At 42.3% G+C, this 18,291-nt stretch overlaps 1 protein-coding gene across 2 annotated transcripts in view; it reads left to right on the plus strand.

The window, feature by feature from the left end:
• LOC308126182 (MAM domain-containing glycosylphosphatidylinositol anchor protein 2) overlaps window positions 1–18,291 on the plus strand; it is a 188,129-nt gene that overhangs the window by 158,975 nt on the left and 10,863 nt on the right. For both annotated transcript variants that reach the window (XM_080490365.1, XM_080490364.1), the window contains exons 12-15: window positions 1,376–1,553; window positions 11,953–11,973; window positions 13,933–14,088; window positions 16,822–16,983. In XM_080490365.1, the coding sequence (XP_080346491.1) occupies window positions 1,376–1,553; window positions 11,953–11,973; window positions 13,933–14,088; window positions 16,822–16,983 (517 nt within the window). The remainder of the gene's footprint in view (window positions 1–1,375; window positions 1,554–11,952; window positions 11,974–13,932; window positions 14,089–16,821; window positions 16,984–18,291) is intronic.

Genomic DNA, 18,291 nt, shown 5'->3' on the forward strand with positions numbered 1-18,291 from the left:
ACATCAATAGCTGGCAGATGAAATGAACAAAGACCAAAGACCAAACACGATGAATAAACATTCCTGGCAATAAAAAAGGAGCCTAAATGAGCCCAAATATCTGTAATCGTCAAAAGATCAAATTGATCTTGAAAATTTAGTTTATTTCAAGATTGTTTTGATTTGTGATACTGCGTATTAATGCAATCAATTAATAATCCTGTCAAAACATCCACCGAAAGCCTTCGCAACTTTCACCAATTACTCGACTCGTTTTTATGCTTTTCTTCGAATTTCAGGATTCAAGGAGTTAACCCCATTAGTAAATTCACAATATCAAATACAACACACTCATGATGTGATTCTTGCATTTTTGTCTTACATGTGTCTTTACTTTAATTACATCAATTGCAAATTATGCAAACAAATACATGTTTTCTCTTAACTTTTCAGAACTACTTGTTCCATCCCACAAATAACAAAAAAGATGACATCTGAAAATATATATATATATCACTTCTTGAAAAGGCACCATTGTCATTTTATTCAATAAAACATTTCAGTAGAAAACAGATTTCAGCTATCATCATCAAAAGGTTTATTAGCGATAGACATCTAAAATAAAAGTTGCCTTTTTATTGGTGTCGAGACAGAGGAAGCACATTCTCCACTACTGGGCATGACTTCCATCTCTCCATGAAGGTGGTTTTCGAGATAATCGAGGGCCTCTGCTGTTAAGATTGTTGTGTACCTCGCTGGGTTGTTGGCTTTCAAGTGTGGCCATGCAGCCTGCTGGAGCTCCTGTTTGCCAAACCGTGCCTTTGAGTGTAATCCCATCACAACCTTGCCTCACCTGCACCGAGGGACCTCCGATGAGGGCGGAATGTTTCCGAAAGGCAGTAGCCAACTATTTCAGACTTCATCAGTTGGATTTGCCTCAGCAGCCAAAAACAACTAAAGCTCTGTCATGTCTCACCAACAAATGAGAGTCAAAAACAGCCTGAGCACCGAGGACAATTATGATCAAGCTTTCTTAGCTTCGATCTGATCCAGATATCAAAGAGACAGATAATTATCTCAGGTTACTTCTTAGTCAAGCTGTCACATGTTATTGCGTGGCCTCATTGTCATCAGTTGCGGTTTGAAGAAGAAAAGCACTCCGCTGCTGCCAGTTGTTGGAGGTGCTCTCATAGCGGTTATGATGAATCAATTCATTTCACTGCTGATTTATCCAACTCCAGTACTGGTAGCTTCTTAAGGAGCAGATTGTAGCAGCCTCTGATGTTTTTTTACTGCTGATTAATTATGGATTGAGTATCTGTGTGTTTATGCAGAACTTAGCGTGTGTTGTAATTTTTAATAATCCAAACCTCTGATGGTTCGTCTTCCTGTGCAGATGGGGCTGCAGCGCTGGTGGGAGCAGGAGATCCCAGTGGATGGAGCCATCAACAAAGGGGAGCTTATGACCCACAACTTGACAGAGCTGATAAAGCCCGAGTCCTACGAGGTGCGCCTCACCCCCATCACCCGCTTCGGAGAGGGAGACTCCACCATCCGCATCGTTACCTACAGTGGTGAGTGCTTAAGCAGCGACTGATCGAAAACTTGGGCTTCATGAAGGTTGAGATGATGTGTGAAATGTAAAAGACAACGCATTAAAGTAAGGCATAAATCCGAAGTGGATTTTCACTGCTTCACCGATCCCAAAGAATGGAGCAGGGTCGTGTTTACCATCCGGCAGCATCAATCTTCTAAGTGGGTAAACCATTTGGTGCTGCAGGTGGTGTAACTCTGTCGCCTCGTGGTGAGAACGTTACTGGTTCGAGTGGAGTTTGCATGTTCTGGGGGGGGGGTCCAGCTGGTTACACATGCATTTAAGGTTAATTATTAATTGGATGGATGGATGGATGGATGGATGGAAGGATGGATGGATCTGGTTTTCCATTGGTGAACTGACTCCTCAGCTTTAGAGCCATGGCATTGAGATGGAATGAAGTATGTGATCTAATGTTGTCTTGATGAAATATGCAAGGGTTTCCTGGAAAAAAAACACATCTGGGAGTGAGTGTGTGCGTGCGTGTGTGTGTGTGTTTGTGTGTACTCTCCTATGTGTTAACCGCTTGTGCCATTTGCACTACTTCGACCTGGCACCATGGGGCTTCAGGGTTTAACTTGTCTGCCAGCATCCAGGTTCCAAGAATTATCTGAAACGGTGATTCTTCTGACCACAAAGCAGTTTTTACTGCAGTTTATTCTACAACAAGCCAAACAAACTTTTGCTCTAATAGGAAATTGAAACTTCCAACATAAGAATTTGTTGTTTATGTTTATTATATTGGGGATTTTGCGGGGGGGGTGGGGGGGGGGGGGGGGGGGGGGGTATATCTCCTGCAGTGTTTCAGCATTTTCAACATCAGAAGGTGGAAACAAAAGCAAAGGTAATGAAGCAACAACAGAGCTGGATTCACTTCAGTACTCGGTTTAGACAGGTGGTGGTACAGGCACAGGTGGTGGTAGAATTGTTGCTTCAGCTGGAGATGTTATCCCTCAGTTCACTCAGAAATACTCTTACATCAACTCCAGCTTCAGATTGCGCTGATGCTTCATGACACATGTACTCAACACTGATGGAGATTCAAAACTCACTGTGGTATCAGGAGCCATTACGATGATCACAGAGATGATGTATTATGTATGATACGTATGAGGAAGGACTGGTTTGAAAAAAAAATGAACTCATAGTAATTTGAATTGCATCTAACACATTCAGTCATCAGAAGACAGCTTCAAATCAGCGCGCTTTGCTGCTTCGCACTTTGAGCCAAATGCAGGCTGATGAACTGACTAATCCCTTCCTGCTGACCTTTATTGCTTGAGTCAGGCCTGTCCTGAACCGCGGCAAAGGCTGACTTGTTGTTTCTGTGTTTGAGAGATCATCATGACATCAAAGCATCGGATGACTCAAACATGTATTTAGATCCGTCGACAAACCGAGCTGGTCTGCGGTGAGTCACGGCTCCTCTTCATCTGCTTCACCCCAGTACATTGTACTTTTTTGTTTGTGATTCTTCCTCATCCCTCTTGTTTGCCTGAAGACGTCATAAATGTAAATACTTCGAAATGTCCTCATCCTCGACGAACCTCGTGTGGCTTTTCTGAGAGATCAAAATCAGTTTTCAGAAAGAATAGTTTTTGTTGACGTCATTTCAAGTCATCAATGTAGAATCTAAGTAATGACAAGACCTTTTGGAGTTCCTCAAAGCAACCTACCAAGTGCATTATAATTATGTTCGTATTCAGGAGAGAAAACCAGCCCACACTGAGTGAGCACTGGCGAAGCAAACATCCCTTTTTACACGTAGAGACTCCAGACAGGTGTGTCTCGGAGGTCGGTGGCCATCTGCCTCAACAGGTTGCGGTGAGAGGAGATAGGAGGGGAGAAAAAGATGAGAAAAGAAGGCAACGAACCCTGGGCAGGTTGGAGAGAGAGAGAGAGAGAGAGAGAGAGAGAGAGAGAGAGAGAGAGAGAGAGAGAGAGAGAGAGAGAGAGAGAGAGAGAGAGAGAGAGAGAGAGAGAGAGAGAGAGAGGGAGAGAGAGAGAGAGAGAGAGAGAGAGAGAGAGAGAGAGAGAGAGAGAGAGAGAGAGAGAGAGAGAGAGAGAGAGAGAGAGAGAGAGAGAGAGAGAGAGAGAGAGAGAGAGAGAGATAAAAGCTCAAGCTCCAGGAAGACTCAATGACATAATTAAAGCTGGCATTTTACAGAAATATTAACAAGCAAGGTTAAACTCATATAAAGTCGGGATATGTTCACTGATAAAAGTATAGCCAGAAGCTACCATAAATAGCAGCCAGAAGGACATCATGAAGTGTGTGTGTTTTGTGTGTACTGTAGACAAGCCAGCCCTGTGACAATACATGAAAACTCACCGTGTTTCACTACAGAATAAAATGGCAGGTTGCAAATGGACTCTTTAGGTTCTTCAGCCGGGTGGACAGCACACTGGCAAAAATACAAAGGTTACAGTCGTGCCCACAGTTGCGGTACCCGGGAACAGATGCACAGGTACTTTAAATGTGCATGTTCAGAAACTCGCTGACCTGGCTGCGTTCAGTCTATCACTGGCTGCTGAGCTCTTCCTGAGTGGTGCTGCTGCTGCAGTTGTGAATAATTCAGTTTCACTGCAGCTCATCATGGCTGCTGAAAAGAGAATTGGGAAAGAGGGGAAGAGAGTGAGGCGCATAAACTTTCTCTGCTGTTACTTTTGTAGTAGTTTGTGATACAGCACGGCCTCTGCTACACCTTGAATCGAATTCAGTTGAATTGAATTAAATCAAACCCAGTCAAAGAGAAGGAAAGAGAAGTCAGGGATAATTAAGGCAGAAGGGGAGATGGAGCCAGCCGAGTTGAGACCGGGGAGAAAAGGGAAAGACAGAGGAACAAAGTGAGAAAAAAAAAAAAAAAAAAAAGGCTAGAAGAGAGCCAATGCTGATGTGCAAATCGTCTGCCCAACCAGAGACTGGACTAATTATCACTCTAGGGCTCCTCTGTTCTCCACGCACATCATAGCGTCACTGCAGCAGGCTAATGTGGGTCTGAGTTGAATCCACTCTGCTCTGAGAGACGGTCCCACGAGAAGCTCTGACTGACATGTGAAATATACAGTCCCAGCATCGTATCACTGGGGGTTCAGGGACCTGCGGGACATCTGAGTCCAAGTTGTAGCACAAAGTTTTATCTTTATGGGTTCAAACCAAGAGACGATGACCACCACCTCCCCATAATAATTCCCATAATGTCTGGTGGAACGCCACACTTCTTATCACTTATTATCAGTACAAAGGTAATAAAAAGAGTAACTCATTCTCTTTTTGATATTTTGAATTATTGTAATGGTTACATATATGATTTTATGAAGTTTATTACTAATTGTATTTGCCAGTCTGGCCCACTCATGATTAAATTGTGCTGTATGTGGCCCCTGAACTGAAATGTGTTTGCCACCCCTGCTCTCGACGTTTCTGTAAAATATGAGTTTTTAGCTGTTTTTCTTGTATAAGACTGTCAGTTTGACTCGACGATGTCACTGTCACTGAATGAGACTTGACAACTGCTGGGATGAACTTCAGCATGGGAGATTAACCACGTTATCATGTAAACCATATTTGTACGCCAACGGTGTCTTTAAAAAAAACGGATAAAAAGCTGACATTGAACCAAACCGGAAGGACACCGTGCAGACTGTTACTGCACACTGTTGTCTCGTATTGTTGGTGCTCTTTTGATTGTCACGTCACTTTCTGCTGCATTTCTATTGTTTGTTAAACGTGATGTAATGTGGTAGAGGTCGGCGACAACGAAAGACCCCACTCTTTAAGACAGGATCAAAGATCTCACCGCCTTAAAAGGAAAAGAATCAAAGCAGGAAAATACGTCCCCCTTTATTTGTCCTCCTTCTGCACCCCTCTGAAGTTCTCTTTTACCCTCAGGGGAGCCCTGCCATATACTATATAAAAAATAAAACTAAAACACTGGTTAAGGGATTTATGGTAAGCTGGAATGAATGCAACTTGTTTTTTTATTTGGATCTCTTGCAATCTCTCAGTGTTGAAGAATATCCACAACATAAAAAAATATATATATAATGTGTACGATGTGTTTTGCAACCAGTGAAAAATCTCTACAATGGATTTAATTCCCAGGGCCATTCAGGTTTGGCAATAGTGGACAGCGGGGTGTATTTTCCTGTGATTCAGGGGGTCAAGACAGATGATACGGTTGTAAAGACAGCAGCTTCTCAGTGTATTCTGAGATCAGGCTGGCCCACATTCCACCCTAAAGACAGCCCAGTACACTACATGAATCTTCTCCACCAGCCCAGACTCTCAGTATCAGAGATGTTAAGCTCTATGGAGACTTTCCGCGCTTTCAGCTGAATCACAGCTCTGGTTATGTTCATTCCGTCTTCACGGTTCCCTCTACTATATATGTCTGTTAACCACTTTGTGATTCGACCTGCTTTTGAATTTTTTTTCTTGAGGTAACCTCTGTAATGCTTCATTTTTATGAACACAGGTTACCAGTATGTGGATGTTAGATTATTTTACTTCTCAATGCAAACTGTATCAGATTATATAAATTGACATTTAAAAGACATAACAAAGAAGAGCAGATATCTCATTATCCTTAGACCCCGAACATGAGACCACCTCACTTTTTCAGACATGTTTCCCATAATAACCCTTGTTATATTCAGACCAATATGGTATTCAGAGGCTAAGCGGCTGAAAATGCACATATTTGGGTGCCTTTCAGACATTGTTTTGTTTATTTGCATTTAAATGTGTTTTCCTATCATGTCTATGAAATTGTGATACTGGCAACCCCAGACCAACAGAGAAGACGGATGCACAATCGTTGTTTATTTCACCTCGAGCCGCAGCTTTTCCAGTGTTGTCTCTACATATTCCCTGTTTTTGCTTTGGACTTCACCGCCAATCAGAAAGACGCTCTTGTTACGAGTTTCCAAAAACCTTTAGGTTGGATTTGACTATTTGTCCGCGTCTGTATGTGTGTTCACTACGCGACAGCAAACACGTTGAAGCCACCCTTTTGCCAAAGTGTGCAGAGCGCTCTCCAGAATAAAAGGAAAGCAGTCTGTTTGACTCGTATTACTTCTGACGTAGTAGTGTTGCTGTGAAATGCAAACCAAAGACCCCGAAAATCTGAAGATGGGAGAGTTTTCTCATTGTCGCCCAACAGGCCGACCAATCATTCTGATGTACATTAAGCCGATGGTAGCAGCTTTTCTGACGCTTGGGAGGAAAACACAAAAGCGGTTATAATGTCTCCAGCTGTACAATGAAAAATGGTTGTGTCACCAAGCTCTGAAGACACTCCTTTAAATTTTGCTGCAGTGACAAACTCAGCATCTGTTTGGCGTTCCTCGTAACACTCCCCCCCCCCCCTCTCTCTGGTTTTCTCCAAGATGCAGGATTTAATGTTTAAGCCTCCTGTCAACCTTCACAGTGGCACAGTAAAACACTGCTGCTGTCCCCTAATATTGCATTTTTATGCAGCTTACAGTGACACATACAGTCAGACGCCTCTCTTCAAGGCAAAACCAACTAAATCATGCATTTAAATCAGTTTCTTGAGATAGCTGAGGTCGTACTATTTGGCGCGTGGTCCTTGTCTCTTCGCTTGAGATTTTCTTTTTTTGTACAAAAGAGTTACAAACCGCTAACGTAGGTGGGCTGGAGGGGAACACTTAATTTCAGAAGATCCCACAGTTTTGTTTATCTATTTATATCTATTTATTTATTTTAATAGCCTAAAGCTTTCAATATGGAGTTTCTAAAAGCTGGCAGTATTTCTTTTAACCCTTTAAATAATAGTTTAGTTTACAGGAAAAAATAGAAAGAAAAAAAAGGTTAAGGCCAGAATTAACAACCTTGAACTCCATACAGAAGATAACACAAGTGATGATTCCTGATTCCAGCCACAGTGGAGATTTAGAAAAACTCTGTCTGTTTGCGTCTAAAGGGCGGTAGGCAGAGATTTCCATTCTTCGATATTTACGCTTCTCGTTGCACTGCCCCCTACAGGTTTGGCATGCTCATAGTAGCTCTGAACCAGGTGTATATGCGGGTCAGTGTCAATGAAGATTGTTTTGTGAACGTCGAGGGGGAAATACCACTTTTTGTAAAAACCTGGCTACGAGTAAACGTGGCCTGAATCTTTCCTCAAAAAATGTTCAACTGCAGCTTTACCAGGTGTGGTGTGGCAGAAATGAAGCACGACAAACACTCCATCTATTTTACTTAGACTAGTATTAGACAGCCTCTGCAGACTATATGCCATGCTTGGCAACCTTTAAAAAGTAGCAGCAGTTGCATCTCAGAATCAGATTGAGTGTGGACCCAGTGCAGGGACCTCCAGGGTGGTAGACTCAAAATGTTCTGTTACTGCAGGGTAGTTTTTTTGGGGGGGTTTTCATGACAATATGATTAAATACTATAAAATGCTTGTTAAGGCACCGTCTTCCTTGGAAGATAGTGTAGTGTGTGGTGCTGCTATCTTATAAATGATTTAGAGTACAGGCTTCATAAAAGGCTTTCGTTTAATGGAACACATATATTCATATTCAAGGAGAGGACTAGATGAGCTCAGAGGATCAATACTTCCTTTATATATGTCCATTAAATAGTATCAGTGCTAAGCCAGTGCCTTGTTAGCTTGGATTAGAACAAAAACATTGGACTCTATGGAGCCTCTGCTTTTCTTTTATATAAACAAACCCAAAGGTAATTCTGTTTTCTGCTTTAGTGAATTGAGATGGAACATGGTATTTACTTTGCTTAAAGGTGTGTGTGTGTGTGGGTGTGGGTGTGGGTGTGTGTGTGTGGGTGTGTGTGGGTGGGTGGGTGGATTATTTTTTTTATATACAGTATATCGTGGTCGGACAAGACAATACAACACATTATGCAGCTGGCATGTGTAGAGACTTGACATGATATACCATGGCATGATGTAATATGTAAAATGGCATATTTCAATCGAACACAACAGTAAATGATGTAGTCTGTTACGGTGGTGTATTGGTTGTTACACTCACCTCACAACAGTTTTCCCGGTTCAGTTGCAGTAATGTGCAGTGAGATATGCGAGGTGCTGGAAACCCGTCCTGTTGGAAAAAGCAGGTATAGAAGATGGATGGACGGGCAATGCAATTCAATCAGGTGCGATAGGATACAGCATAGTTTGATTTGATACATGACTTTAATTTAATTACTGACCCATGATGTGACACAGCATAATGTGATAACAGTGATGTAATATGAAGTCATGTAGATCGCATGATTAAAACATGACACAGTATGATTTACAGTGTGATTCATTATAGGATATATTATGACATAATACAAAAAAATTTAACAGGAGTCGATCTACTATAAAACAAGAATGATTCTCCTTCACATACAATGTGATACAATATACCAGTAATACAATTTGACATAATAGGATGTGACTCTCTATGTTTCTATATAATGATGCAATCAGTCCAATATGATACATGATATAGTGATTCTGACCTGTGGAGACTTTTTTCACTTTCTCTTCTCCGCATCACCTTAAAATCAAAGTTCATACATTTCTGCTGACATTAATGTGTTGTACATGAGTTGGCTGCGACTGGGTCCAGGAGTACGCCTCACTGCAGGGACGATGCAAAGCCGAACATCCTCTGTACAGGAGTTCGGTTGAAGGGCACCACGGTGTGATGTCGCTCTTGGTATTTTTGTCACGGAGACATGAGGGGAAAGATTGTTGAATTACATTTACCCACTCTGCTGTTATTCCAACTGATGGTCGGAGCTGTGAAACGGTCAGCGGGGCTTTCTCAGAACACCGTGGCACCCACCCAGACCCCCTAAAAATGATGGATGGGAATCTCTGAGAGTGTGGATTATATGAGGTCAGTTAAGAAGAACCCAGTCTGCTATTGTCTGCGAGGACACTTGGCTGCAGCCGTGGATTCGTCTGCTGCTTTGTAATACAGCTGCAGGCTGTAAGTGGGCAGGAAGTCCTGCCAGGATGAAGTCAGCGCCCGTATCTAGAACAGACTCCACAGACCGATGTCCTTTGGCGGTCAATGAGCTCACTTTGTGTTTCAATCAAAATTAGGAAGTTTATATGGGGAGTAGTCATGCATCAAACAACTGTTTGCTTCGTCCTTTTCCACGGAAAAAGTAGAAACCAAGTGTCAGACAGATGTGTGCCTCATTTTGTGGTTTTTTAACTCAAGTTTGAAAGAAAGAAAAAAAATAAACCACTTCTCTCTGCTCTGTGATCTCTGGGAGTGTTTATCTTGACAACTATCAAAATTACATTTCATCCTTGATCATTATTGAGGTGGATTTAGCTAGAGGGGAACGCAGTGTGCTGTTGCATTAAGAAAGAAATCTGTGATATTTTCTAAAGCCTTTTGAGCTCGCTTGAGGGCTCTTCATACCTATACGTTAACAAAATCTTGCATTTTGTGGAGGGCAGCTATGGTCCGCTTACGTTTTCAGGAGCCGAAAACAGACAAAGCTGGAACATTTCTTATGAAGTGTGCTTTGTTTGAGACAGTTGATTCAACCATATATCTCAGTTTGAATTTATTTATTTTTTCTGTTTTTGCATATCCAATACCACCATCCATATCGGAAGTTATATTATCTGCTAGTCTGGGGGTTATAGAGGGAGTCTGTGAATGTTGGAAAGTAGCCTCCGGGCTACTTCTTTGCTCGACTTGATTTCCTCAGTGGGTGCAGAGACATCGCCCCAGCAGACACATTCATCTGGACTGAGTCAGTCTGGGAAAGCTGCAGGTAAAAAAAATACACTGACAAGGAAACATGGTTTTATAAACACAGTCTTGAAAAACGGGGGGGGGGGGTAGGAAGAATTTAGGAAGGTTTGAGACTTGTACGGGAATGTGAGCATGAAAGAGCACAGTTTCGTCTGTTCACTCGGCAGCCGTTTCACAGGCCCAGGGCAGTAAGTCCTCATTTAAAAGCATTTCCTCTGCAGCAAATCAGAGGATTCTTTCCCCCTCTGCTATCTGCACTGCTCCGCTCAGTCCGGCACAGATTCATTGGGAAACAGCGAGCGTGTGGGGATGCAGGTGTTTTCACTATGTTGCTAACATAAAGAATCATTAAGTCTTTTATAGAGTGGTGTACATCGGAAATGCAATTTTGGCTGCAAGGTTTGCTCACGATGGCTCGTTCCTTCTCTCTGTGTGCGTCTTTCTTTATTAGTCGTTTCACCATGAGCAAACAAGGGGGCATACATTTGCCGCACAACAAATAACAGAAATCACTTTCTGCTTTTAAAAAAGCCCAATTCCATCAGCGCAGCAGTGCTTTCCAGCTCCTCAGTACATGTATTCCTTTGTAGGAATGATTTGTTATTACTCACTTTAATTGGTTGGATTAAAATCAATTCCCTCCATGAACAGCAAGGTTTCATAAATCACACAGCAACATAGTTTTGTAGTAAAGCTGATGTATCGCATCTATTCAGCCGGTCAGCAATCGATCATGAAAATGCCCATGAATCTTCTTGACAGGTTAAATGGTATTTACTCTGCAAAAAGTGAAGTGCCGACTAACTGGCTCGTTGCAACTCTGTGTGATACCCTTGACCTTTATGTGTTTGCTGCAGCAGTAGCCTCTTAAATTATCAATGAGGGAGGCATTGAACCGCGGCTAGGTGGGCTGAATGCAAAACAAGTCTTGCATGTGTTTTAGTGACCTGTTCAATGGAAAAGTTTTCCTCGTGACAGGTTTGAAAACACAAAAGGTATGTTGCAGGGAGGTGATTAGTGGACACACTTGTGAATATTACTCATTTCTGTGATTTATCGGCCTCTAAATGGAAGTATGAAATAGGCTTAGTGTTTTAAATGGAAGTCACCTTGGACGAGCACATCAGCAGAGCCGGTAAATGGCAGTAATGATAAGCAGTTGCGCTATAAGCTTATTAATGTGGTCAGGCTGGTCTTTCTAATCCCTCCGTCTTTTACATTAGATAACAGACTAAGACTGACTGTTGTCACCTTTTCCAATTCAAATCTCAGACATCTCTCCGTGCGCCAGCTTGTTAAGGATTTTTATTTTTTTTTTGTGTGCCAGCTGATTGTTACCTGTCCAGCTGAGTGTTCATCTTTGGACAAAGTAAATGCAGAAGGATCCCATAACCACATGGTGGTGCGCAAGGTTTAATGCATGTAGACATTTATTGGCTCAAATAGAATATAGACGATGACAACGGGACAAAAGGTTAACAGCCTCGGCTACCATGTGTATGTACCGAAAGTGGTTAAGTGCTACTGTGCATGTTTCCCCCTGAATACGCGTTGCATGCAATGACAGACATCCGAGGTATTTTGTACTAACAACTGTCTCTGGCCTTTCTCTTTCACAGCACCCATCAACCCTCACCTGAGTAAGTAACGTGCACCTCACTTAACGGTCGTGAAAGAGAGCAAAGTCCTTTTTCTTTTTTTTTCTTTTTTTTTTCGTAATAGCCCATAAAACCAGTGGAGGGATTTAAAGTGGCCGGACAGTTCATAGAGATCTCATCATGTCATACTGCGCTGGTGCATCTTTCAATAAGTGAAACTAAATTAACTTTGATGAGCAAAACCTTCCGAGTGCACGTGTTGCAGACTGTTTGACATGGTGGGAACTTCTAATCCCTGCAGGACGTCGCACGTTTTACCCGCTGTGTGTGTTTGTGCGTGCACGAGTGAATTTGCACCGTCTGTGCATTGTAGGCATAATGCATGCGTCCGTTCTGCATGCGTTTGTATTCGTCAGTGTTTAGTTTCATTTATGAGACATTTCCTTGTTGAAACTTAACAAATTCACATTATTCACGCCTTGAGAATCCGCATTTAATCATTGTTTGCTTTGCTGCACTGCTCTGTTGTGTATGCCGGTTTATTTATTTATATGTGGAGAAATATTTTCGGTGGGTGTTCGCACAAACATTGCCAACATAATAACAAACATCCTAATCACCAACATCATTATCCAAATCCCCGAAGGAAACTATCTTACCTGCCTCTTCTTCCTCCCTCCTTCCTCGCTGCCTATTCTCCAAATCCTCGTATCTCTCCCGGGCGCGGAAGGCGAAAACATTTAGTTTAGCTAACAGTGGATGGGGGCGTTGATGTCTAATGCTTGGAGCGAGACCTCCATTTAAATCTGCATGTCTGTAAGCAGAGGAGTCAAGAGTGCCTGCCATCCTGGCCCCTGTCCTCCTCTTCTCCGACTCCACCACCTCTTTCTCCCGCTCCCACTCTCTACCACCTTCTCCCTCTCTTTCTCTTTCTCTCTGCCTCACAGCATCACTGCCCTCTTCCATCCCATGGTGCATTCACCCACACTCCACCACCGTCTATGTTACCTCCATTACCTGAGTAAAAGCTGCTGTTCCCGCTCCTCTCAAGGTCACCACTCCAAACTGCTCCCAGCTACGTTTTAATAAATCAATGAATATTTATCAGCGCACATGCCTACATCCTGAATCTAAATGCTTCTTTTTACTGTCTCTTTAAAGACACTGCGCAATATTAGTGTGTCCCCTTGTTTAGGTGTTTTGACACTGTTGATCCCGGCGCTTCCCCTTCATTAAAGTGAGTGCATTAGTTCCCTCCATGTGCTCTCTCTTTGCACTGCTCGACATTTTCATACATATCGCCCATCATGACCTCATGTTGGAACAACTCTGTTTTTGTTTCTCTCTGCGCAGTCCACGATTTTAAAAAATTGCTGTCAAAGTGGCGGAGAGTAATGGTCGGGGATAGTGAATGGCAAAAGGAGCGACCGAGCGTCAAGTCTAAAAACTGATTACAAAAAGTCTGACTTGCGAGAGGTTACAAACACCCAAGGACAATCTCCTAATTTTTACTTCCAGTCCTATGAAAAGCAGGAGAGTTCCAAATCAGGAATGATTTCGATTGCAGTTTTAAAAAAATACACATAGAAAACTATTTGGGCCTCAAAATAATGCTTCCACACAAAGTTCAGTGTCATTCGCTGAATGACATTCATCATATTTTCAGTCTCAGGCCCAGACACACTCATTTTGCTTGCGTCAACTGCCTGAAATGAGCCAAACTACATATTGTTGTACACGTTCAGTGACGCTCACACAGCAGTCAGCAAGAGGTCACGTCTTAATTTAGAAATTCTGTTCAGCAGATTGCATGGTGTAATTAGGACTTAGGCTGTTGTCTATCCCCATGAGATACACACACTGTGGGGAATCTCATAAATATACAGGAGGTGTCACACGGCTTGCATACAGTATTGCAGCTCCCAGGCAGAACGCATTGCTTCTCACTCCTTTGTGAAGATGTGAATGTGTGAGGCCACTTCTCATCTGCTCGGTCATCAGGAGAATTCCACTGCAGCTTTGAAGAAGAGCCCATCTGCATGTTCACCCAGGACAAAAACGATGATTTCGACTGGACGCGGCACAGCGCCGCCACACGAGACACTAAGTACACACCCAACACCGGACCCAGTGGCGATCGCGCTGGCTCCAAGCAAGGTGGGTCACTCCGGAAACCCGAAAATCCCTGGGCGTCCAGTCAGCTTCAATCCCAACAAAGTTGTTTGTGATTTAAGTACTACAAACCAGGTGTAACACCTGTTCTCATATAAAAGGTTAACATTCAACTAGATATTCCACTTCACCTTGGAGAAACCGAGACAATTATTTCAAACGTCCATTACTTTATTTCAATTAATTGAGTTACTAGAAAAAATAATTACATTCAGGACTGGAAAAATCCATTTTGCTGTATTTGGTCTGCTTTTAAATGTTTTTGATCAAATGTGACGGCAACAGTTTTCATCTCGGCTCGCCGAATAGACTTGAAATAAGAAACCAGCTTGTGTTTATATTCTGCCAGGGATCAATAATTCATTGTTTCAAAATCTGATAAGACTTTTGAAAGGTAAATTGCAAATGTGTGCAGCTCGTGAAAGCTTGGTCGGGTCATTTAATGGATTCCCTGGATGAGTAGCTTGCTGTGTTGATTGACAGAAACAAAGAATCTTTGCAGCACTTCAGTCACAATGAAATGAGTCTGAGTTGATAGTATTTGCCACAATATTTTCCTTTTTAGGACGTGAGGTAAATACACTCATATCTGTATGTTTTTCCAAAACAGAAGTCGGGCACAAATCACCAACATGCTCAACTTTCACCATTCAGTGAGCAAGTAACTTAATTACATTCTCAGCTCGGTATTTACCCGTATGGCTGAATTATCATCGAGCATGCACCAATAGGAAGAAGAAAAAACTAAAAAAAAAAAAAAAAAAACACAGCTGGCATAGATCTTAGCGATTGCTTCTGCCAGCTGTAAATGAAGCTCAGCAAACACTGTACCTGCTTATTGGATTGGAAGTAAGTGAGTGCACACATTCAAATGGACACCACTCTGCTATTCCTTTTGTAATCCATGCATAAATTCCCACAGTACGCAGGATAACGGAGGCAATTATCACATTATTGGTAAGTGATGTGGCATTATATAAAATGGGCATCTTCAGTATGTTGCGCCCTTATTTGCAAACATGACTCTGAAAGTGCCGCACATTTGGAAATGCTGAAGGAAGTTGAGGAAATTCAAGTGTTGCATAATAGATGATTTCAGCTGTGCTCATTGTGTCACCAATTTCTTGATGCTGCACAATCGAGCAGCCTTGATCACTGGTTTTCAAGACAATCATTTAAATGAGTCTCTGTTACTATTTCTATAGTACATAAACCACACATGTAATATGATATCGCCAGATAAATGACAATGATGTATGTTGACTGCATGTGCACTTGTTCCACATTGAATCATGGTACAATTTTTTTTAAATGGAAATATAGTAATCCATTACAGGCTTTTATGTGAATCCTGTGATGGAAGTTATCTGTTGTGGAATATAAGTGCCTATTATAATGCTGTGGCACCAGCAGCAGCAGCAGCTGAAGCAGTAAATAATACATTGGCTTTAATCATCTAATGGTTTCAAAATGTCCAGCATTTCATTACCAGCCCCATTCCTCTTTGAGTATAATTATCTGATATGAGATTCGACTGGGGGAGATATTCCATTTGAATTTGGCTGGAAGGGGCGTGGGGCTGCTCACCAGCTACCGTCACTGTGCAGAGATTGGCTCCGGATTATTTGGCTCAGACACAATCAGAGGACTCGCTGATTCACTGGCATCGCCGCTGCTGTCCACGACGGCCGGGCCCACAGGGCACACATGTAACCTTATTGCCATTATCTGGATTCGCCGCGGGCTGTTGCGATTAGTGAAAGAGGAACTTCATAGAAAGCTTTCGTCTCTATTTCTGATATGGAAGGTTTCCTTTCCATGGTGTTCACGGTGACAAATACTCGCTGTAATAAAGGTAGAACATTATTCCTCGGGTTTGTGAAGCGTCTCTGTCGGGCACAGCAACTTTATCCTGAATCCTGACACAGAGTACGTTAAGTGAATTTGTATTGTCAGCAGAATTTAGAGCTATTTTATATTAATATTAATTGTTTCTGTGTTTGTCCTCTGTGACAGACTGTACAGAATGTATCCGACCTTCACCCTTAGTCGCGTGAGATTGGCGCGGGCTCCAATTACAAAAGTTTACAATAAACCAGTCGTCTGTTGAACATATTTGCCATTGAATGAGTACAAGTGTAACTTTAAGTTCAGTAAAACTGAAATAGCCCGAGGAGGTAACGGTTTCAGGTAGTGTGTGTGTCTTATTCTACTGAATTTAAATACTGCATTTAGCAAAATCCCCACTTTTGAATTTACCGGTCTGACCTCATAGCGAGACGGTCGTGGGTTCAAATACATTTCTGGATCTTTCTTTGTTGACATGGTATATTATCCTTGTCCGTGGGTTTCCTCCAGCTTCTCCGTTTTCCTTCCACACTACAAAATCATGCATAGGAGGTTAATTGGTGATCCTAAATTGCTCATTGTGACTGTGTGTGCTTGTCTGCCTCTCTGTGTTTGCTCTGTGATGGACTGGCGACATGTCCAGGTCGTATCCTGCCCTCGCACATGGATGGATGGATGGATGGATGGATGGATGGATGGATGGATGGATGGATGGATGGATCTTTATATATCCATAAATTTGAAACCATTGTTGTTATTGCTTATTCTTTGGGTTTTATCTATTAATATACTATATATATTTTGCTTGGAGCAGAAGTGGCACATAATGTCTTACCATGTCTAAATGTGTATTTCTGTGTCTTTTTCAAGGTTTCTATATGTACATTGAGACGTCCAGACCCCGCAAAGAAGGCGAACAGGCACGGCTCATAAGTCCGTTTTTCAACGTAGCACCTAAAAACCCCTACGGCATCACCAACCCTCCTGCGTACTGTTTCGGCTTCTTCTACCATATGTATGGAAAACACATAGGTAAGACTCATTTCCCATAAGCTCCTTCACATCGTAAACACTTGAAAGAACTGATTGAACTGTTAATACGCAACAGGAAATTGCTTGGAAAGGGTCAATGTTCATGAAAATGTATGAAGAAAAAGATAAGGCCAGTGATCCTCTATACTTTCGGTTGCCTAACCAGTAAAAGCAACTTCAAATGCAGCTCAAAATGCTTTAAACGAACGTGTTGCATATATTTCTGCCTTGCAAACACAATTTCGTTTACAAGATATCCAGCATGCGTGAGACATCATACAGGCTTGGGAAACATAAACATGAGATGCAGTTCCTGCACACGCTGTCCACCACCTACATGTTTCACAGTGAGGTCTTTGGCTTTTCGTTTTCTTCCTCTTATTTTTTTTTTTTTTAGAATCACAGTATTCAGCTGGAAAAAGAAAATACTGAAAAGAGTGGCGGCAGCAGAATTTTAGTCATTTCCACAGAGTTTGTCCCCGCTGTGGGTGCAATGGGGAGTTTTGTGCTTTCAAGGTAAAAAAAAAATAAAAATGTTTGTAAGTGCAGTTGTCAGATGTTTCCAGCAAAAAGATATCTCGTTTTTGCAACAAACCCCTTCAAAGGTGTGTACACAGATCCTGGGCATTAGCCCTTCCATTCATCTCTGAATGTAGATAACAACCTTGGATGGCCCATTTGAAGATGGCAGAGTGAGTGAAGGAGCACTCTGTGACTCACATCTGACTCTCCTCACCAGGGACCCAATCAGTCGACCACAAGCACTCCTGCTTCGAGTGCATGCTGTTTGTGGTGTTTGCATTTGGGACTGGTGAGCACGACTGAGCCCATGGCGCACAAAACCGTTGCTTATACATTGTTGAGTGTACGAGTGGTGAATTTTTCTCTCTCAGCTTCACTCCGCCTGTCATTAGCTACCGCGCAAGTTCACAAGGCGAGAAAACGGGCGTCGTGAGCGGCGCTGCAGGGTCGTCTTGGTGTCGTGGCGGCTGGATGTTATTCAGGCATGACAAGATGTTGCTGTGCAATCAAAGCGTTGTGGTCACATTCAAAATAAGAAAAGAATGGAATCTCAAGGTTTATTTTTCTAGCAATCATCCACAACAACATGGCCTGCCTTACAACATGCAATGGTGTTATGTTGTACAGTGGGAGGGATTCACAGACATGGTTGTCATGGTTGCGCACAAACCAGCCTGAAAGTGTGTGACACTGCTGCTTTGAGCTGCAGCTGCTCACAATTAACAGTATATGCAACAGAACATAAGTGACACCATGGCTGCTCCAAATCAATAATTTGCAGATTTT

This window comes from Lipophrys pholis (genome assembly GCF_963383615.2).
Source record: "Lipophrys pholis genome assembly, chromosome: 21".
Taxonomy (NCBI): domain Eukaryota; kingdom Metazoa; phylum Chordata; class Actinopteri; order Blenniiformes; family Blenniidae; genus Lipophrys; species Lipophrys pholis.